This window comes from Aulostomus chinensis, chromosome 5 (assembly GCF_037954235.1).
Source record: "Aulostomus chinensis isolate RoL2024-O1b breed Wild chromosome 5, RoL_Achi_v1.0, whole genome shotgun sequence".
NCBI lineage: Eukaryota > Metazoa > Chordata > Actinopteri > Syngnathiformes > Aulostomidae > Aulostomus > Aulostomus chinensis.
Genome location: NC_141324.1, coordinates 18,491,284 through 18,513,455, shown reverse-complemented (window position 1 = coordinate 18,513,455; position 22,172 = coordinate 18,491,284). Strand labels below are relative to the sequence as shown.

Sequence of the window (22,172 nt, the reverse complement as noted above, 5' to 3'; positions counted from 1 at the left end):
TAACGTCATGGCACTGTCAACCAATAGAAACTACCCGCCCACATAAGGGCGTGGAAGGGAACTATCGCTCCGCGCTGTGATTGGTCCGCGGCGCTGTCAGTCCGTTTACATAAGGGTGTCGCCGCTTTCACGTGGAAACTCACGGCGGGAGCCGGCGTGAGAGAAGCGAGAGCAAATCACTATGAGGCAGCTGCCGGTGAATGAAGCGCCGCCGATGGTTGGCTCACTACGGCTCAGCACGGACCGCTGTTATCTAAACGGTTACACAAGTGTGTGTGTGGCCAATGTGGGTGAACGGTTTAATGCGCTGTCATTGTCCTCGAAGTTCCTTGACTCCGTGGAACACAGTCAGATATCCCAAGGTGCCTTTTGACCGAGGCGGTTATCTAATTCATTGACTTCCTTACATAAATAAAACTCCCTTGACCGTGCACTGTTGCTCTGTCTCCGCGTTATGATGGCCGACATGCTGTCATTATACGACTGTCATTATGTCATAATTATTTTAACACACCAGTTTCTCTTTACATTCAGTCGCAGACAAGCGCTGCAGGCTCATTAGCTCAATATGTTCAGTATATAGACATGAAAATTGAAGTTGTTTTTTTTTTCTTTATTCAATTTACATTTGTTGGATCATTTTGAGAGAAGTTTTGTAAGTTTTTAACATCTGAATTTTTTTTTTAAAGTCTCGCTCTAGAAAAGATTCATTAAATATTTATGCTGCTAATTTAGCTTTATTATCCTACATGATTTAAACGTGTTCTGAGTTTCTGTGTCCAAAAGCTGCACATCACTTTAGTGGCCACATAATGACTTCTATTGACAGCTCAACAGTCGGTGGTGAAGACATGACTCACCTTTGTCACCACAGGTTTGGTGACCAACATTTATTACTCTGTTAGAGTTTGTCGGCCTGGAAACTATCTGTTTATCATGTGTCTGTGTGAGAGTATGTTTTTTCGGGTTCTCTATTTTAAATAACACGCAGTGGACAATCTGCTCCGTGTTTCCTTCATCACTCTTCTCCAGTCAAAGATCAGTTTAGGGGCTCACTGACCCACTGGGAGTAAATTGTTTCCACTACTCTTTTAGGAAGTTACTAAAAATGGAGTGTTTGTTAACACTGACAGCCAAGATTAATACAGACAGTCTGTTCTTAAAGGAACAGACATGGCAGGACAAGAAGATAAATATACTCTTCTCTCCTTGAAGGGGCTGAGACCCACAAAGACCAGTTGAATGCTAGTTAGCTCAGCACAGTGAATGGTAATTGATGGGAAGTGTTAGCACACCTAAGCCAAACAGTAAAGGCTCTCGGTTTGTCCACAAGTATCAGGCCATGATTAGTAGCGACAGTCGCTCTTTTAGTGGTCAACAATATTTTGTTGGCTGGAGTTACAATGGGACTTTTAAAGAATTGTGTCGAATCACCGCACCCAGCCAGGAAAGTAGTTCCAACGACAAGCCTGAGTCTAACATCAGGACGTCTTGAAGATTTGAATTGTTGTTTCACAGCACATCACAAACAACCCTACGATTGCAGGCAAAATCTGTTTTGGAGAAAATTGTTTAAAGGCTTTTGACAGAGGTGTGCTAACACTTCCCATCCACTTACATTCACTGTGCTAAGCTAATGAGCGGTCAGCTGGTCTCTGTGGGTGGAGGGATCCGTCTGGTTGACCGGCTCTAGGGAGGATGGACAATAGGAGGACAAACTCAAAAGATGTTCCTTTGGAATATTAGAGGAGGCATTCTTCTGGCAAAAAATAAAAAGCTCTTTCATTAACCAACCAAAGGAGAATAAAAAAGCTTATCTATACTCATAAGTAACATGTCATTGTTAACAACACAAACAGCCTTTTGGGTGTTTTTTTTCTCCTGGGGCAACATTGTATACTACATATATTCATTACCATAAAGTAGCAATGTGAATAAAGGGATTTTTTTTCTGCCGGAGGAGTATCTTGGAGCTTTATTTTTTGTGTTCCCTAAGAAGGAGCACTGTCAACGCACTGGTTTGAACTTCCCAACACTGATCTTTTTCTTCAGAATATTTATTGATTTCATCAGTGTTTTTTAATCTAGTCTTTGGTTGCATCCCCACACAAACAGAATGCTTACAGTATGTTGAGGACTGACAGCTTCCAGTTCACGAGAAATTATGTATACAGTTGAAGGCCTTAACTAAGTGTGAACTCGACTTCTGACCACCACAATCTGTTCAGTTCACACTCAGGTCCTAGTGCACAATAGTGCTCATTTTTTAGGAAATTCAATCAAGGTTTAAAAAAAATTAAAAAAAAGTCAGTTCTTTACTTGGCCAAACTATTGTCATGTTTGCAAAATTCAAAAATAATGTTTTTGAATTTTGTTTAATGAATGTTTAATGTCTGCTGCCTTCTTTGCTTATTTTACTCCAGGAGCGGACATGCTAATAAAATCAGACTTTGATCCAATATGGAATGATGATAACAGGTATTAATGATCAGTGAGTAGTGACTAGTAGTAATTCAGGAAATAATACAAATATATTATTAAAAAAACAAAACAAAGTGTAAACTCACTCATATAGTCATGGGGGATTGGAGCAGAAGGACTCTCTCTCTCTCTCTCTCTCTCTCTATCTCTCTCTCTCATACACACACACACTATGAAATTAAACACACAAAGACACAAGGACACACATGATATGTACACACAGAGAAGCCCGCCAGCTGGAGGATACAAATCCAGGAGACTCTGAGATCATGCTTCCCTCCCACATGTACCGCCTATAGAAATAAGTATTTATATCACATTTTTCCAAAAGACACAGACAGATAAACAAGGTTGGAGGTTTAAACTTGACCCAAACTATAAATGTTGCCTTCAATCAGACGCAAGTGTTCAGATCTTGGCCCTGCTGATGAAAAATTAGCACCATCCTTCACATATTTGAAGACCATCTGCTCCTCCTTCCATCAACTGATCCAAGTCAAAGAGTTTATTAACGGAAAGCAATTACCTAAATACATTTACACTTATCTCTTAAAGTGATGATTCCCCATGCTCTCCTGAATATGTATGATCTGTAGGAAAAGGGAGTCCAGTAGTGGAGTCCTAAAATAATGTGGTAATTGAAACAAAGCAGTATCCATGACAAACAATCCAACTCGAGTGGTTGGTTTCTTGTGTGCGTCTATGTTTGCCTCCCAGTTACCCCGGACCCCAGATGGTCTGCACTGGGATCTATAGTTGCACAGAAAAACAAGTTTTCTCCATAAGAACTGAGCACCAGATGGCAGCGAGGGCCAGCCAGTCTTGCCTGGTGCTGTGCGTCAGGCTGAGCCAGTGCAAAGTTAAAAGGTGATAACGTCGGTTGGTGATGTCAAGTGACACGTGAAGGCCCATAGACTCCCAGCGCCAGACACATCCTCTTCCCCTCACACGCTAATAAATACATGCAGGTGTTTCAGCATCTTATTTTTAGCATCACAATTTCTTACAAAAAAATACTGCTGCTAAAATAAGTAGGAAGTACTCAGACAGCGTAGCGTACCGCCACAAAAAGATTACATGGATACAGAATGAGGTATAGACTTCCTCGCACTTCCTTCCCTAATGTATGTTGTTGTGTTGTTGTTGTTGTGTAACCAACTATACCGCTCTCTGCTCTCTTAATTCCCTCCCACAGGGATAAATAAAGTTTTCTGAATCTGAATGTGAATCGGACTATGACGTGCAATTGGAGATTACAGACCTAAGCCAGTGGCCGTAGGCGTGGCTGTGAGTGTGAATGGTTGTCTGTCTCTATGTGTTGGTCCTGTGATGGACTGGCGACCCGTCCAGGAACCCCGCCTCTCACCTGAAGGCTGCTGGGATAGGCTCCAGCCCCCCCGAGAGCCTTAACAGGATAAGCAGTAGAAAATGGATGGACGGATAGAGCTAAGAAAAAAATCAATGTAAAGACAACAAAATAATTTTTTTTGGTGACATTTACACAACAGTGCAACTTTTGTCTGCTCTTTCACGCAAAATCTAAATATTATCAGGTTTCTCCTCCCTCTTGCTCTGTGGAACTGACATGCATAAGCACACACACACACACTTTTATATTCCTTCCTGATATTTACCAGACAGAAGCTGAAAAAGAAAAACTTGTGACAACATGTTTTTCTGAGGTTTACTTTACTTACAAATTGAAGTAACATCAGCGTAACAAAATGACATGTAATGAACAGTGCAGACAGAAAATTAAATGTTGCTTTTGCTTCAGATATCGAGTTGGTGCCAAATTTGACTTGCATTCATTAGCAAACGTACTGATACAAGCAGAAGGCTTCTGACTTTAAATACCCAACTTCTCACTCTGAAGTTAATGAGTTGCTGTAAAATATAGTTATTGAAAGCATACTTGCTATCGGTGCAGATCCTCTTTGAGAAACCTTGAATCAAGTAAATCTGGCCCTGGGCTTTAGGAAACCAATTAACCTAACATAAAATGGAATAACCAGTCAAACATGAGTGTTTCCAGTGCCTCTGGAAATCAGAGCATGGGCTAATCCACCCCTACCTAAGCAGTGACGCAGACTACCTATTATCTCATTGAACTGGGATTAATAAAAATCCATGAAAACCTCTGATGGCTGGCAAACATGATGAGACATAATGACGCGCTCAAGTGTTCCCCATATTTGGTGCCTAACAGTATAAGTGTGACAATGACGCAAATCAGCACAGTGGTACACTCTCTGCTGCTGTCAAGGGCCGCTATGAAAAGAAGGGCATTCCCGGTATGAGGGGGTGGAGTGAGGCAGCGACCATATATGATCATCAGTGTCGCTTGTGCCACTCAGACAGCGCGCTGGAGGCAGCAAACGCTGAGTTCAGAAATATCAGCGAGCGAGTTGATAACAAAGTCGATCACATGAAGGAATGGTGACAGGAAGAAGCTCGGATGGTGGCGCCTGACGGAAAAACCAGAGGAGAAGAGATGGTGGACATGGTTTCATCAAATATATAATTAGCAAATAAAAGTACATCTGAACTAGAAAGCTCCCAGGAGCAGCTCATGTTGCTCAAGGCAATGGGTCATTACACTGCAGGCGCAATGCACATATTTCAGAATATCTAATTTGAAATTTAAAAGATGAGATGGCTTCATTCCAACTATGAGGCCGAGGTGGTTAGCAGATATTTAACAGGAAATCAGATCTTCTTTTTTAACCATTTGATTTACTGCTCCTCGTGGCTCGACCAGATGCATCGCACATTTGGTCAGGAACACCTTGAGCATTTGTTGTGGAGTTACTGTGAAAAATTAGTTTTTGTTAAGTAGTGTTACCATGGTGATGCAGTCAATTGTGTCATTTCACCACAGAACAGGAGGCCGTTGTAACTTGACTCCGCACGGTGAGATCTTCTCCAAAATTCACACATTTGATGAGAGTTCCGGCCTGAAGACAGCTACTTGTTGAAATTAAGCCACAGCGCCACCTAGGGGTTGTCTTTACGTGATGTAAAACATCGTGAGTGTTGTGTGTGTGTTCTTTAGCACCACTTCGTGGACGCAGGTTGTGATATGTGCACCACAATGGTCCCAATAGTCCGCTTCTTCATGCAAAATGCAAATGTCATCAGGTCTCACCTCCCTCTCATTCTATGCAACACACACACGCTCCAATGTGACTAACCCGCTCATCACTGCTCGCAGCTTTAAGGGACACTGACCGGAGCTCACAACCATGTAAATCACATGTTGAGCAACAGAATAAGAGATGGCAAACTGTACTGTCATGGTGAAACAAATGATGTGTTTGGTGAAGAATCGGTTCGCTACCATTAGCCCACACTGGACTAGAAATACTGTCGTGATGCAGGCGGTAGGAGAGAGGAGATTTAAATCTGTTGTCTTCCTCCCACTCTGTCATGAAGTGGTTCTATTTCTAAAACAACAGGAGTCGGGACTACGTCACATGTGCAGCTCCTGAGAGCAGAGGCAGAGGATGTGGGATAGTTTCTCATCCGGCTACAGATAGAATAAGCTTGATAAGGGGGGACTTAATAAGGGTCTGATGTATCTGGGGAAACTACAGTATATAGATAGATCGCTGTTCGGAAAGTTGTCAAGAGATTTTGAAGTACACTCGCATGAAAAGTACTGTCAGCAGATTTGACATTTTGATTTCCTCCATCTAGGCAAACTGATGCGAGCCAGAACAAAATAACACAAAGGCACACGACTATGTGAGTCAAGCACCCGAGGCCATGTTTCTCAGCCTACATCGCGAGGCAACACTGAAAAACATTCTAGGATCACAAAACTTTTCATCAGTTGCAGGGTTTTATCCTGACCCACCCAATGTTCTTTCTCTCATTAAATTATAGGGAACAAACCACCCTCAGTACATCACGACTGGTTTTAACATAAAACAGAACTTCTTAATGTGGAATAAATGCAAATTAATCCGGCAGGGGAGTGAAGATCTCAAATTATAGTCGGACTGAGAATGTTCACGTCTGTGATTTTGCTCCACTTTTCACAGATAGCTCAATACTTTCACAAGCCGTTCAAAATCTCCCTCAATCGGGTTGACAGCTTCTTTATTATTTAGGTTTTTGAGGATCTCAAAAGAGTCTCAGGGTCTTCAACTCCAGTTCAAACCCCCCCACCCCCCAAAAAAGATTGTGAATTCACTACCAATTTGGTCTGATCATTTTAAACTTGAGGAGCTCTGCGGTATTGTTATATTTGAAGTGTCTTGCTTACTTGCATGACTGTGAACGTGATATCCAGTTATAGCACTTGGAGACTTTGCAGCCTCCATCTGTGAACACACTCCCTCCCACATGGCGTTTGTTAGTGTAGGCGGGTGTCAGTACGCCTATATAGAACCTCAGAATTTTGCCATAAACATGACGTACGCAACAGATGGCGTCGTCTCTTTATCAAGGGAGACATTCCAGTTGTTGCCCTCTGCTACATAAATCCAATATTTAGTGTTATCCTGGTTACCTTTGCTGCCACATCACACCTGCTGACAACTGACGTAGAGACCGAATGGTGGGAGGCTAAATGTGGAGTAGAATGGTGATTAAAGGAAGAGCCATTAACAATTCAAATCTGGAACCACAGATCACCATGGGGATCAAAACCGTCGCAAAGAGTTTCTTCCCATCTGCCCACGACCCCTTATTCCCTCCACACATGGTTACAACATGTTATATTAAAATCTACCGCGCATTGTACTTCCTCACACATCGATGCATAATTTAATGTTAGAATTCTATCGGCCTGTACGCTACTGTAGGTTGAAGTTTTTACCTGTCTACCTATATTTTCCCTACAAAAAAAGTCTCTCTTCTAGTTTTGACCTGAAACCTAAAACATAATTATGGAATTTTTTAACGCTTCTAAAGTGAATAAAACCAATAATGTAAGAATTCCGCTACGCAGCTCATCACGTTTAGTGCGTGACCCCAATTCCTGCTTGTGAATGTTGTGGGAGGACAGCAGGATGTCCATGTCCTCACAGCTCAATTCTTCCTCATGATCAGAGGCTGTTTCGTTCTAACAAGCAGATCGGAATCATTTCCATGACGAATCATCTAAAAAAAAACCAAATATGGCAGAAGGAAACCAAAGGCACCAGAAGCCAGAAGGACCACTTCACACCTCAAATTGCAGCCCTGTTCAGCTCCTCTCAGGACTGACAATGGGTGCTGCTTCGGTGCACTGTGATGAGGGAGAATATATCAATATATATCGCTTCTATTTTCAACACAATTCATTTCTAAATCCACTATCAGACAGTTATTGATAAAACAGGACTTGATATTAATACATGAACACCTCAGTAGGATATATCAGATAAATGATGCGCTCTGTGGTGCAAAGTTTGCTTAAAATAAAAACTAATGGACAATTTCTTTGCGTTATCTAAACTGACTATTTAAGCCACCTGCCATCATCCGGCGAACAGTTAGGGCAGAAAAGAGGCCCAGTGATTTTATTAGTCACAGGTCATTATGCTCCTCCGCATCAGCAACTCTCCCTTTCACCGCCAACTGGCCATTTTTCGGAAGTGATTCAGTCCAATGCTCCACTTGATGCCCGAGGCAGACAAAAACCTCCAACCTCGTGTAGCACCCGTGACAAGACACATCAGTCACTAGTGCAGAAGTCCTATTAAACAGATCGGAACTGGCTCTTTCAGACCTGTTGTACGTCAGGCCTATGATGAATAATTATTTTTATCATTGCTTAATCATGAAAATATCAGATTAGTCAATATATCGTTGAGCCCAGGCATTCCCAAACCTTTCACTGTGGGACCGTCAAAAGAAAAGTACCAGTGTTTCATGCTCCCTTCTGCTAAAAGACAATCACACCCACTAAGTTCTGCACTTTTGGGAAGGTAACAGGATGCTTTACACAACATAAAATCAATTTTATGCCGTCTTTGGAAATATGTTGAGATCTCAAACCTGACATGCAGGTCAGCCGTAAGCCAATCACGAGTGGTTAAAAGGAAAAAAAAAAAGAAGCAAATGATTTGTGCTCATTAAGAGATAATAAAATCAGTAGAATTGATAAACAGACTTGAGCCTGGTTCAGATGCTGCCACCATGACCAGTAATGTAACTGGGCATGTAGCGCCCTCTGCAGGTGTTTAACCTGCAATGAAGGATTTAGCTATACAATGCTGCTCTAATGCAGTTGCCTCTTGCCTGCAGGCTTTCCACTGATCACATCAAGAAATACAGAAAAGACGCCTGAGGTAATACAATAACTCATGATTTATTTTCCTATCAACGTGTACAAAAAGACCATACCCATGTGTAAAATGTACTTCAGACAGTATAAAGAGTACGTCACAACTATTCGCCAAGAGCAACTTCTTTATAGGAGGAAGGACTTCTGCTTCCTTCACTTTGGAAAAAAATATGGAAATTCTTATGGCGCTGAAGCTCCATTTCCAAGTGCTGATTCATGATATGACCAATATCTAATATATCATGTTAGCATAATTCGTCAAGCACCTTGATCACTTGCTGGAAGAGGGTAATGTATGAATCACTGAAGTTTAGCTGGACTGCTGTGGTATTGGTCTGAAAGGGTTAAACGTCACCAGTTCCGTTGTTCAACAATGCTGAGTGAGAAAGAGTTGACTGTAAAAATCTTAGAGGTCGGTAGTGACCACAGGAGTTACTCCATGAATGAGCATCGTCGGGCCCAGATCTCGACTCAACAGGTCCACCTGGTGCAGGTAGGCACGGTAACGGCTTGTGTCTGCTGGAGGCCGCGGCAGATAAAGGAAACGCACCGCAGGCTGAGGCACTCCATGTTGACAAATGAGACTATTGACAGCACAGATGTACTCATCTGTCAGCTGAGCAGCGTTGTTCGGAAAACTTTCTACACCTGCAGCCTCTGTCTCCTCCCCCTGTCTCTCCATCTCTTCCACCTGAGCAGGTCCTTTGTCTACCTCCTGTCCTTGTCTAAGCCAGTGCAGTGCCACCACCTGGTCCCAAGCTACCATGTGCACCTGCGCAGAGATCCGTAGCTCCTTCAACATCATCCGCAGCTTCCTCTCCTCCTCTTCCTGTAGACTGCAGCCAGCCTCCACACAGAGGAAGAGACGGAGTCTCGCCTGGTTCCAGGCCCGTGTTTCATGAAGCACGCAGGCAAGCTGAAGCAGAAAGAGAGAGCAGATGTCGACATAGCCACGGCTGTCTGGTCGCAACAGATTCAGAGGCCATACGTCAACAAAGGGCCCTGTCGTGCTTCGGTGGGCCCCAATCTTCCTCCCTGCCCCTAGAACCTCTTCACGCTTAAACTGGTTGAAGTAACGAGCCAATGCCACATTCTTGCCCATTTTTACAGCATCGGCAATTAGTGAAACATATTCCTCTTCCTGAAGATCTTTAGGTTCTTCAGCACCCCGTACACTGGGGAAGAAGGGGGGCTGGAGTTCTCTCAGGTCTTTGGTTGGACGGACCACACCCAAGCCAGTCGACAATCGAATTTTTCCTTGGAGGTGGTCTTCGGGAATGCAGTCATCGTAGAAACCCAAGACAAGGGTGTTTGGCCTCATTCCCCCTAAAACACATAATGTAGGATAGTTCAGTGTTTTAGTCTTAATCCTCAAAGGAACAAGAAAACCTACCGAAGCCTGTGATGAACAGCAGGTTCTGGGTTCCGCGTCGGACAGAGTTGGCCAGGGTTAGGTTGACAAATGCCTTTATGTTTAGATGGTCCACTAGAGACAGCCAGGAGTCATACCGGTTCTGCAGAGGATCAGAGGGCAACCCATCTGTAGAACCACACAGACACAAAAGAGTCAAACGTTGAATTTAACAAGCAACCAAAACTAGGAAATCCCTGCTGACAGGACAAATATTCACTACGTTTACCTCTGCAAGACTCAGAACAGTTAGGGTTATACACCTTAACACGATGTGATTGGACTGGACAGAACAAATGTATGTGCTTATACATCAAATTGACATGCAGCAATGGTACCAATTTCTGCATCAGACAGTTCAATATACCAAAATTCTACTGTTTTCTTTTTACATTGACAACAAATCTCCAATGAATATCAATATTATGAATATTAATTGTCCTGGAAGTCAGTGGGGGTGGCTTCATAAATCGACTAGTGTGTTTGTAGTCCCTACTACGTGTGAGGCTGAGCTGCAAAGGAGATGGAGAGCTTCATTTGGAAAAGGATCGATTTGATGCCGATTCTTGGTGACTACAAATTTAAGCGGCTTTCCAGTAAACAACTGGATGAAATGTATCAAGCAGCATTTTTGGTGAAAGGAAAAAAAAAAACTTATTGCAATTTTAACTGACATTACCAGGAACTGATCAGCCTCCTTCCTGTTCAATTCTTACCCAGTAAACCCAGTTTGACATGTCCCAGTACATACAGGCCACTCTTCTTCAGGTCATTAATGAAGGTCATAAGGCCGATACAACTGCGAGGATTCGCCACCAACAGCAGCAACTGAGGCCTCCAGAATTTTACATGGTCCTTACGCACATCCAGCATCAAGAGATACTTGCGTACCTGAATGAAAACAGATAACAGCAACAACATGCACACATTAAATAATTCATACATATGGATATGTGTGAGAGTGTGGGTACCTGATGGAAGATGAGCGCCTGGCTGATGTAGCCCCAGTTGCTGATGGGACCGAGGTAGTGGATCAGCATCAAGAGCAACAGCATAAAAGCAATACTGGCAAAGGCATAAATGGCACTGATGAGGAACATCATGACCAGGCAGCCGAGGATGCCCAGTGAACAGGTGTGCCAAGTGAAACACCGGAATGAAGGTCTGAATAACAACACACAAAGAGGGTCTTACTTTGAGTCTTTTCCCACTGATGGAATTAGCACTTAAAATTCAACTGTGGTTGAGGAAATCAATCAAAACTGCAAAATTGAGTACTGTACCTAAAGTTCGGTGCAGAGGCCCATTCTAGAGCCAAACAAGCCAAGTTCACAGCAGCATAAACCAGCAAGAAGAAGATGGTTACAATGCCAGCAATGGTGTTCAACTTCCCAGCAAACAGCACCACCTAGTGACAGAAAGAAGGAATAGTTATATCTTCCAACACGCCTGAAATTGTTCTATTACTGGCCACAAAGGTTCTAAAATACTAAGACGTCCAAGTGAATAGGTAGTCCATTATTTCAGTCCATTTTATAAAAGAATTTACTCAAACTTGAAAAAGCTTGGGGGTCTGTTTTGGACAATTTCTAAAGTCCTAAAGTGATTTTACAATATTACAATCGTTCAAGCTGTTCATGTTCTTCATTGGATTAAATCCTAAACTGCTCACAATGCTGTGTCAGCTGAGTCACCAGTGTTACAATTGATGGGGAAGAGGCTTAAACCAAATGGAAGGATCAGGATGCATCTTGACTCTATGTATGGAGGACTGTTGTAGCCACTGCTTGTGAACAGTGTCACGTTCTACCTGCACAAGCAACCAAGAAACCAGCACCGAGGCCCAGGGGTTCCCACTGGGAGAGGTTTTCTTCACCAGAGCCAGAACGCCACCTGGAGAGATTGAAAAAAACCACTAGCAAATGCGAAGTCCGCCTCTTGTCTGTTTCTACTCCTAAATCAGATAAACAACTGAGTCATCCAGCACTGGTGCAGAAGCGAAACACACAATGAGGGGGGAATTTTTTTTCTCTCTTCGGAGAAAGTCAACACTACAAGCCATCTGTGGTTAAATGATGCTTTCCAAATTAATATGCCTCCACAAGGAAAACAAGACACGATGAAATTAATAAGTGTCAATTTCTCCCTTTTGAGATGGAGGCCCATTTCAACAGATGGTTGAATATTAAAATGTTGACTCAGCTACAAAGAGGCCCAGCTGGGGTTGGTACGCTTAAATAAACTCTGGATCAACTCCTTAACAGTAATTTAACATCTAAATGATTTAGATCAATACATAAATCCTTCTCAGTGGAGCAATGATGTTCATTAGGTGGTGTGAAATATGATGGATGACTAATTGCTGATAGATCTTACCAAAAAGGTTGTCTTTGGACAGGGCATACATGATCCTGGAGGCTCCTATCAGGTTACTCATGGCAGCAGACAAGGTAGACGAGTAAATACCAACAGTCACCAGTGGTGACCATATATTGATGTCCCCCAGGAAACTGTAGTCTCTTTGGAGGAGGTGACTGAGGAGGACGGACAAAACTTCCAGCATGAAATAAATCCCCCCCTCCAAAATTATTTCTTTTAACAAATGTGCCAACACAAGAGGTGAGGATTCAAAATGATGAACACCTTCTAAACCTGTTTGTGTATCAACATTACAAAAAAAGGCAAGCGAGACACCATAAAAGGTAATCACATGGACCACTGGAAAGTTGGCATCGGGGAGCTATAGATATTGTTCTTTAGTTGATATTTGTTTACAAGTGGGCTCCATTAAGAGCATGGGAAATTAGCTGGAAGCAGTCCTCATTTACAATGTAGCCTATGCATGCCGTGCCAAACCATTAGAAAACCAAACAGCTCAATACACACATGAACTGGATTTTGTGGTTCCACAGGAAAACAAAGTTTAAGAACAGAAAAACCCAGCAGCGACAACGATTATGTCATTTATTCATGTCATCTTCGTGGTTGGGGAAGTTTTTCTTCTCCTAAACGTACAAATCAAAACGAACCAATACAAAACCATGACCCTAAAACTGTAAAACAAACCAGGCCCTAGGTTTGATAATCTGTCGCACCCCTAATGTACTCATGGATTTAGTGACTTTAAAAGCAATGTGTCGGTCTATGATTTCCAAGAAGATTTATGGATCATTATTGGCTGCAGAAATCAGATATAATATAATTAGGACCTGTGATTCATGTCAGTGTGTCTGCAGGATTAAATCATTACGAGTATTGATTCTGATTCACTTCACACGGCATCACAGCCTCCCCTTCCAACGCCTGCAATCTGTAACATTAATCCTGTTTGAATGAGCCTTGAGACTTTCTATCTCGGACAGTAAAATATGCAGCAACTTCTTTCCTCCAGTAAATGATCGATAGTGTTATGCGACTTTTTCCTACAGATGAGTCAGCGACCACATGCTCAGGTAATATACAACAGCTCACAAAATTTCAGCACGTCTTGGTAGTGTTGACTGAATGTGTGTGTGTGTGTGTGTGTGTGTGTGTCTGACCGGTCACAGGATGATGCAGCCAGCAGACTGAGCAGATTATATGTAATGAAAGTTGTAAGAACAGCTGCTAGCGTTCCTCTTGGGATGGAATAGCTTGGGTTTTTCAGGTCACCTGGGGAGAACATGACAAATCCTCACTTGAACAAAACCTTATTGATCAAAATCAGACAGACAGTCTTACATCAGGGGTTGGATCCGTTTAAGTCCACAACAGTCCAAGTTAAAAAGCCTCTTTCTCAAAATAATGATGCCACATGTGTTCTTTTGCCCAAGACTGAGGTATCCACGTGGGATCTCTAATGTACTCCTCAACAATAATTTATAATAAGGACCGCTGGTCAGTTGTTTCACTATGCAATCAAATGAGTAAAACTTAAAAATACAGCAAATACAAGGCGTAATAAGAAAAAAAAATTCTTGGTTGTGTGAAGAACACATCTTAGTGTATTTGTGCGAGTACTGTGGGATCAAATCTAGGAAGTGGGAAAAAGCCATATGTTCCTTCAATCAATAAGTGACACATAAGATAGAGACTGAATTTGTTAACAATTAATTTACAGGATTTACTCCCCAACTACACCATCTTACCTGACATGTTGGATCCTGCCATAATTCCAGTGCACCCGTTGAACATGACGGCAAACACTGTGGCAAAACTCATCATTGCACCTGTGGTGTAGTCTACGGTGTAATCGGCTAGGAGGAATGACATGGAACATCAGTCGTTTAGTGTAAAGGATAAGGAGAAATGGTATATCAGACTATTAAATCATCTTTTCCTATCATGGAATAGCTAATAAATTACAACGGCTACATTTTACATCATAACTTACCCAATAAGTTGTCCTGCAGGGTTTGGAACTGGAGGCCAGTATAGTTGGTGGTGGGGAAGAGGGTGCTGTTGACAACAGAAGCGTCTGGCAGTACGACCACCCTGGGCCCCACAATGAAGAAACTGATGAAGATGGAGGCTAGAACAGTTGTGACGATGATGAAGATGATAAAAGTGGCTTTGGCATAGATGTTGGCGCCCACCTGTAATCACAAATCAGTTGCATGTATGTGAGCGACTGTCTGAAGATAACGAATCTCCAGTGAGTCAACCATCCATCCAACTCCTGGTGCAGAGCAACGTCTCAGAAACAAGCAGCTAGCCAAGTAACATCAAAGTGTCTGAGTGTAATATTCCATTAATTAACCCGACCAAGACAATGCTCTGCCATGTAAACAGCATTTATTTTTAGCCTCATAGTCAGTAAGCAGTAATTGGAGTATTCTGATGGCAGTCACATTATTGAAGTGGGTTGTAGACATCGTTACACCTAAAAAGGCACTATGAAGCCCTACCAGAGTTTGAATTGTACCTACTGACACGTGCCACAATCACACTGCTTCACAACACGAGCCAGCTTCCAGTGAGTGTTAAAAACTAGGCTCCAATCAGTGTTTTACACCATTAGCCATGAACTGAAAATATAGCACACTCTTCTGAAAGGTTTTCAAGTCAAATAGAATGTAGGGCTGTGATGTAACGTGGGCGTGTCTTTAATCATTAGTCAGACTGCAGCATGGAAACAAGAATGTGAAGAGATAAAATGAAAATTAAATACTGTCTTATTTAGAATAACATAGTTGAATTAATGACACCTATCAAATACATAGTAGACAATGTTGCCCAAGACAAGACAACTTGGAAACTACTGACTACAAAAATTGCTTAAGTTGACTCATAGTTGTCAGTGGATGAATTCTAACATCCATGGTGACCTGCTGAACTATCCTCAGCAACATGACCTTCCTGTGTGTGTGTGTGTGTGTGTGTGTGTGTGTGCAAGCAAAGAGGATTGGGGGCCTTTCCTGTTGTCAATATACAATTTATTTGTGTAATACTTGCAACAAATTGCTTGTTGTTGAGCCTCACCAGGCAGACAATGAAGCATAGGAGGAGTACCACAGTACCATAGAGCAGAGACCACCAGTACCCTGAAGGCAACACCTGATGGGGACCTGCAGTGGCTGCTGAACCTGCTGAAGCTGGATAGTAAAACAGGGTCAGTTCATGGACCTCCACATGCACACATCACCATTGCAACCTACCTTCTGGGACACCAAAGTCAGACATGATCGCTTCAACCAGACCCAACACGTAGAGAGCACTCCCACAAACGTTGGCAAAGAAAAACATAATCCCAATGCTCCCACCAAACTCTGGACCCAGCGCTCGACTGATCATGTCTGGGGGTTTAAGTTGGGGAATTTCTTACTCTGGATTCACAACTGTACAACAACAAAACAACCTCACCTACATAGAAACAGCCACAGATCAGCCAGGGAAAACGTATCTTTGGTGAATACATCAAATCATCAGCGAAATAAGGAGCGGCGACATTTTATCTCAGAAGATGCACCTATTGGCACCAGCTTAACTCATAAGGATACAGTAGGCACCTCCAGCATCTAATGCCCCATTAGTGGAAATAGCACAGACAGATAGAACAGTCATTGTGATGATGAAGTAAGCCACCAGGAACATGGCGATGGCCTGGTAGAGTCCTGCTTGACCCACGACAAATCCTGCAACATATACAACAACAGGTCTTTCATCTACATTAACCACTATATTTGAGGTGATTTATGGCTTTTTCCTAGAGCAAATGTGTAATGGAAATGTAATCGTGGTCTCCCAGAAGCTGAGGCGCTTTTCGTCAGTTTCACATAGGGATGTCTTATTAAATGACATTTAATCAAAAGGGCGATATAGGATCATTGCCATGTTAGTTGAAGGCTAATTCTGTGTCAAAACACCTGTTTACATTAAGGGTATCAGTGCTCCAGAGATGCTTCACCTGCACATCATTTTCGACAGACTCAGGACAATATTTTTGATACAGATTCACACAAAAATCCCACCATCAACAATTAAGGTTTGTCGTTGACTCATGTGAGCATACCCTTCACCTCATGTCCATAAGCATGAGAAACAGAAAATATTAAATAAATAAATCGAATTTAGGCAGAATATAAAGCTAAATTATTCTCTCTCCTACTTACCAATTCTCAAGAACACGACGACACTGAACATTGACAGCAAAGTTGGGATAACTACTCCGAAGAGCACTCCAAGTTTGAGGGTGGTTTTGCCGTCTCTGCTCGGCTTGGTTCCCCGGGGTTTGTCCACATCTTTGGGCTCCGGACAGGCGCTGGTGGCTAGTCGATAGTGGAGGAGAGGAGCCTTCTCCGACATGGCAGTTGACGCTAAGCGTGTCCTAAAACAGCATTTAGCTGACTGAGTTCTTTACGCCAAGCAATTGACCGAACCACCCCTCCCGTGCAGGTTAACGAAGGTTTGCTAATGAACTAAATGCGTATGACGTCACTTCCTGAAACAAACTCACCCAAGCAGGTGCCGTTTCCCGCCTAATTGGTACAAATGTTGTTAATAAAAGTGGGTTGCTAGAAGCTAAATGCTATTAGCCTAATTAATAACAATAAACAAATGTCTGCTTTAAGAAATGAGTTTATTGAATATTATATTGCAAAGTTTTATAAACACTAGTGGTATCTATATAAAGTTAGGAAATGTCCTTTTTTGGTGCAAAACCAAGATATTTACAAAAATACATTTCCTGTTGGAAAACACAAACAAATGCTGCTATCTACAGCAAATTATTTAAAAAAATGTAAACAGAAAATCAGAAGACAAAAAGTGCCATGAGAATAAGAAATGACAACATAATTCATACCAGAAAGATCTGGCTACTCTCTGCCATCCATTATTATTTGACTTTCTAATACTCAGTGGGCCTAAGTATCTTTTCAAAGACCATCTATCAGTCCATCTGTCCATCCATCTTCTACCGCTTATCCTACATCAGGTCGTTTGGGGAGCAGCTCCAGCATCTCTTCTCAAACTGTCAATGATTAATGTAGCACATTAAGCTGTCTTGTAAATATTGGTAATTGGAGGAAAGCAAAGCAGGAAAAATACATTTTGGGAAAACATTACAGCTGCAACATTTATTAAAATTAGTCATAATTAAGATCAATTGCCAACCAGGTTGAATGTCAATTAATCTTTTTGCAGGAATATCAGGATTTGTTGTTTCTTTTTTGTCGATTTTGACCAAAAAAAAAAAAAAGACGAGTATGTTTTAGTCTGTTGGATGACCAAAGAAGCAATTAATACACATCAATTTGAGTGCAAGGAAACTGTGATGGGCTTTTTAAAGATATTCTGCAATTTTATAAACAAAAGGATTCGCATATTCATTTTGAAAATAGGCGGCATGGTGGAGCAGTGGTCAGCACTGTCGCCTCACAGCAAGAAGGTTCGAGTCCCGGCTCCAGCACAGGATCTTTCTGTGTGAGTCTGCATGTTCTCCCTGTTCCTGTGTGGGTTCTCTCTGGTACTCCAGCTTCCTCCCACAGTCCAAAGACATCAAGAGGGGACGAGGCTGATTGATACTCTAAATTGACCGTAGGTGTGACAGTGAGTGTGAATGGTTGTCTGTCTCTATGTGTTGGTCCTGTGATGGACTGGTGACCCGTCCAGGGTGAACCCTGCCTCTCACCTGAAGGCTGCTAGGATAGGCTCCACCCCCCGCGACCCTTAACAGGATAAGCAGTAGAAAATGGATGGAAATTTTGAAAGTAATCAGTAGTTACAGACCAAGAAATCAAGTGGATTTCCTGTTGGTAATCTGTGCTTTGCTGGGTGGTGACCATAATCCATATCTTGACAGAAAGGTTGATATCTGCTCATGGAAGAGTTGCCTGTTGACTACAGAGAATAAATGTATAGGTTTATTTAAGTCCAACACAGTATGTGTCATGTTACTATAGGATATATGAAACTTCCCTTTTACTGGACACAACAGATGAGTTTATCTGGGTATATTGCTGTGCTTCAATTCCCTATTATTGTCTAACAAAGCTGCAAAGGGTACATTTGTTTCTTTTTACTTTATAGATTTTCCACAAAAGAGAATTTTAAGAAAGGCAGCGAGGTGAAACGAAAATCCAGACTGCTCCTTTTGTTTTACTCTGGTGGACCATTAATCAATCCTTTTCTTAATAGGGGCTCCACAGGTGATGAATTCATCCTCTGTTTTGTTTTGTTTTTTTGTACAGAAAACTGGGTGCTGGGTAGTTTCTATATGGGAGGGCATCTTTCTTCCAGGTTTATCAGGAAGCGCTCCAGTTTACCAGAGAGCAGGCGGTTGTAGCTCAGAAGGACTGTACTCAGGCTCTGGGTGCTATGAGGAACACAAGACAATTGCGGGTTCTCCTCTGGTCCCTGTTGGTCCAAAAAGAAAATATAACAAAGTATTTTTTTTTTAAAAAGGAAAGGAATTCAATGTACAAAACATATGAAAACTTGACACTTTAGGAATATATTATGTAAAGCAGGGTAGAGGACATCCTTGCTCTTTTTTTTGAGGACAACTGTCTCATTAGGAAAGTATGCGCTCTTATCTCCCTCATGTCCTGACAGAGGAAGGCTCGGGGTCACACAACATAACATCAACGCTTGCAGAACACATATAATCCAGAAAGCCCTGGATTTATGAGAAACAAGGATATTTCCACACCCGAGGAAACTGATAATGCCTCTGAATCAGATGCAGACCAGGGAGAGCAGCCCATCAACACATTTTCACTCTCTCTGTGTGAATGTTCATCACCACGCTGATTAATTTTACTTGGCTGCGTCTGCTATGATGTGAGCATGACGAAGCAGACTGAGCCCAGTCAGTGATGAGTTGCAGGTAAAAGGCATCTAGATGGCTACATTACGATTAAAATTGTCATTTCAGTTTTAAATTAGCAGCAGTAAAATATTTCCAATCAAATTTTAAGTACATAACATCTTTTTTTTTTAACCAGCAAATCCCAGAGCAAGTGCTTTTTGTTGGCGCTTGTTCTGATGTATTTCATCACACTGACAGATTCTTACACTCAGTTGAAGGTGTGTGAGAATCAGGAGGTAGTTGCTGATGTTGTGCTCCAGCTTCTGCAGCACCAAAGTGTGACATTCTGTCTGGCTTAGAGTCCTCACGACCTTCACGCCCTCAATAAGAAGCCTCAAGGATGCACCTATATCCCCTCTCTTCTGCTGTTGCTGTTAACACACATAAAAAGACAGGTTCTTTTTTTAGAACACCCATCACACTATAAAGGTGCAAACATGAATGTGGTGGGATAATTTTGACTCATACATGCGTTAACATACTGATTTTTTTTCCCAGGATGCCACACGAAGCTCGGTGCACGGTAGCTGAACTGGTGTGGAGAAGACGGTTGAGCTGTTGCAGTCATTCTGCCAGTGTGGATATGGAAAAGAAAGAGGCGATGGTTTAAACAGGTGGTCAACAGACCGACAGGTAAGTAAAGGTAGCAGGTGGGAGGATTTGACTCTTCCCTCCAGCAGGCGAAACACGTGAACGTTTATCCTCACCAGCGCACTCTGCATCTCTGCCACAATATTCATAGCCCTCCTAGCAGATCTGTTACACACAAAGTCAGCCGGCTCAGCCTTAACATCCCACACCTCAGAGGCTACCACACAGAGCAGCAGGAGCCCTGGATGAACACATGAACACACACTGATGCAACAAGCCTATTTTAGTTTAGCTTATAAAAAACAATTAAAATGCTTTTTAGACACACTACTCACTGCTTAAAGCCATGCCCTGCTTTGCTGCTCCTGGTAGGTCCACATTTTAAGAAAACTCTTACAGATGTGTCCTTTTTTTTGTCTTCTTCCCCCCACTTGATTTCCCACCTTCTTTTTCAGAAACAGGAAGTGTTATCTAGTCCGAGAGGGGGACACACTCCAACTTCCCAGCTGCGCAGCATGTTACAGGCTGAAAATGGCATTTCATTGATATTGGGGCTCTTTTGCCTCTCGCTGTTTTTTTAGAGCGTTCAAGGGACAGCAAGGTTAATGATTTATTATTGTGAAAGACTCCATTTACACAGCTGACATCAAGTCCAGTCACTAGCCTATTTACTTTTGTCAGAGTTTCTCCTGGCCAGTAGAGGTAGCAGATTGGGTTCACATAATTCACAAAATTGGTGTCAGAGGGAGCAACACAACCCACATGCAGCATGTGGGTTGTGTGTGAGCTTTGTGGGTGTGTTGTCTTTGTGGTGACTTATCAGGCTCACATATATGGGACTTTGTTTTTAATGACCTCAGACAATTATGTAGATGTTTTTGGAAGTGTTTTTTTTTTAAAGTATCATCATAACAAGGAAGATTTATTCATATAATTAGATTTGCAAAGGTAGAAAAGGTCCAAACGATTTCGGTGAAGCTGCTGCATGTGTGACATTACTGCCGGGGTGATCATCCGTCCCAGCATCCTTTAATGGGTTTACCAGCTTTAACATCAGTCAAGCAACGGATACATGCAGTCATCCATCGGGTCGTAATGCCTGGGGCGCAGCTGGAAGACGCAGTGTCGCTCCAATGCAATTGCCATGTGGGGGGTGGAGGAGGTATAACAGCTGTCAAATGCGCGGATTGGGGTAAACACGGGGGGAATGCAGCATCCATCCTCATGGTCACCTCAGCCTGGACACTGACTGAGCCCCTGCCCTCTTCTGTTTGCTCCTAAACTGCTTATGAGTGCCATGATTAAGACGCATGGCGCCTAAAATTAGACCCTGAAGTGTGGGTGCCTGTTTTTCATGCAGGAGGAGAGAGAGGGAAAAGAGAGGTAGAGCAGACACATTAGACACATGTTCAGTTTTTCTCTCTCCAAGCCTCCTTCGATCTCTGCAGACAATCCCGACCAGAGATAATTAAGACGAATGTGCGCCGTGGTTCCGCAGATAATGACCGGAGCCCCTGGATTTCTGCACACAAGGAAAAAACTGCGGGCCATGGCACTGACGGTACCCGCATTGCATCACGGACACGACACCCGGTATCCCGCTGCCTCCCTCCCACTTCAGCTGGAGCCGATGAGGAGACTGTAGCATCTTCTAGTGGAGTTTCTCTGCCTCTCGATCTCATGCAGCTGCGCTCTTCTAAGCAGCCAGCTGCTGCGCTGCTCTGGAGGCGCAAACCTCGTAATTACGCGCCGTGTTGACAACTTTGGCGCGTTTCTGTATGGATTGCGCATCTGCAACAGGCCAGTCTCCTGGATCCAGAGATATCTTCCTACAGTGGAGGGAATTGTGAGCCCCAGGAGTCGTCCGCTGCCCATCACGTTATTGATCAAGTGTAGGCTGCAACCTGTAGCCGCGTGCCCTTTCAATAATTAGTCCGCTGCGGTGCAATGGAGGGACATAGCTGACGCTTTTAAAACCGTAGCCAGAGGAGGAGAGAAGAAAAAGACCAAAAGAGCCGCCACAGGGGAAACCGTAAGTGTGCTGCGTCCTGACAAGATGGATCAGTGCCTGTTGTTTTCTTTCTAAGTACCTAAGTCCTGTATATCCTCTAAATTGTTGTCGA

At 42.7% G+C, this 22,172-nt stretch overlaps 3 protein-coding genes across 3 annotated transcripts in view; 1 reads left to right on the top strand and 2 right to left on the bottom strand.

Annotated features, from left to right (window-relative positions):
* Positions 1-8,763: 8,763 nt before the first annotated feature.
* Positions 8,764-17,074, bottom strand: LOC147261588 (solute carrier family 12 member 9-like). The gene is made up of 14 exons (XM_086204976.1): positions 16,760-17,074; positions 16,148-16,282; positions 15,806-15,943; positions 15,630-15,742; positions 14,542-14,743; positions 14,297-14,404; positions 13,709-13,820; positions 12,546-12,703; positions 11,980-12,062; positions 11,453-11,577; positions 11,141-11,333; positions 10,886-11,060; positions 10,152-10,298; positions 8,764-10,084 (listed from the first exon to the last, which is right to left on the bottom strand). The coding sequence occupies exons 1-14, from the start codon at positions 16,950-16,952 to the stop codon at positions 9,165-9,167; spliced, it is 2,802 nt and encodes a 933-aa protein (XP_086061102.1). The 5' UTR covers positions 16,953-17,074; the 3' UTR covers positions 8,764-9,164.
* A 409-nt stretch (positions 17,075-17,483) lies between these two features.
* thpo (thrombopoietin) lies at positions 17,484-20,615 on the bottom strand. Its single transcript, XM_086204975.1, has 5 exons — positions 20,385-20,615; positions 20,166-20,290; positions 19,941-20,027; positions 19,665-19,829; positions 17,484-19,004 (listed from the first exon to the last, which is right to left on the bottom strand). Exons 1-5 carry the CDS (start codon positions 20,395-20,397, stop codon positions 18,861-18,863), a joined length of 534 nt encoding a protein of 177 aa, XP_086061101.1. The 5' UTR covers positions 20,398-20,615; the 3' UTR covers positions 17,484-18,860.
* An 861-nt stretch (positions 20,616-21,476) lies between these two features.
* Positions 21,477-22,172, top strand: part of clcn2a (chloride channel, voltage-sensitive 2a) — a 44,882-nt gene continuing 44,186 nt past the window's right edge. Inside the window, exon 1 of the mRNA XM_086203666.1 lies at positions 21,477-22,081. The gene's annotated coding sequence lies outside the window, so the exon portion shown is untranslated. The remainder of the gene's footprint in view (positions 22,082-22,172) is intronic.

Excerpts from the sequence above, each read along its gene's own strand:
- thpo (XM_086204975.1), bottom strand. Across the intron at positions 19,830-19,940 it reads CATCCTGGGAAAAAAAATCA|CAACAGCAGAAGAGAGGGGA; the intron begins GTATGTTAACGC and ends GTGTGTTAACAG. Across the intron at positions 19,005-19,664 it reads TCACACACCTTCAACTGAGT|GGACCAGAGGAGAACCCGCA; the intron begins GTAAGAATCTGT and ends TTGGACCAACAG.
- LOC147261588 (XM_086204976.1), bottom strand. The coding sequence starts at position 16,952 with ATGTCGGAGAAGGCTCCTCTCCTCCACTATCGACTAGCCACCAGCGCC. Across the intron at positions 15,743-15,805 it reads TGACTTTGGTGTCCCAGAAG|CTTCAGCAGGTTCAGCAGCC; the intron begins GTAGGTTGCAAT and ends TTTACTATCCAG. Across the intron at positions 14,744-15,629 it reads TATGCTTCATTGTCTGCCTG|GTGGGCGCCAACATCTATGC; the intron begins GTGAGGCTCAAC and ends TTGTGATTACAG.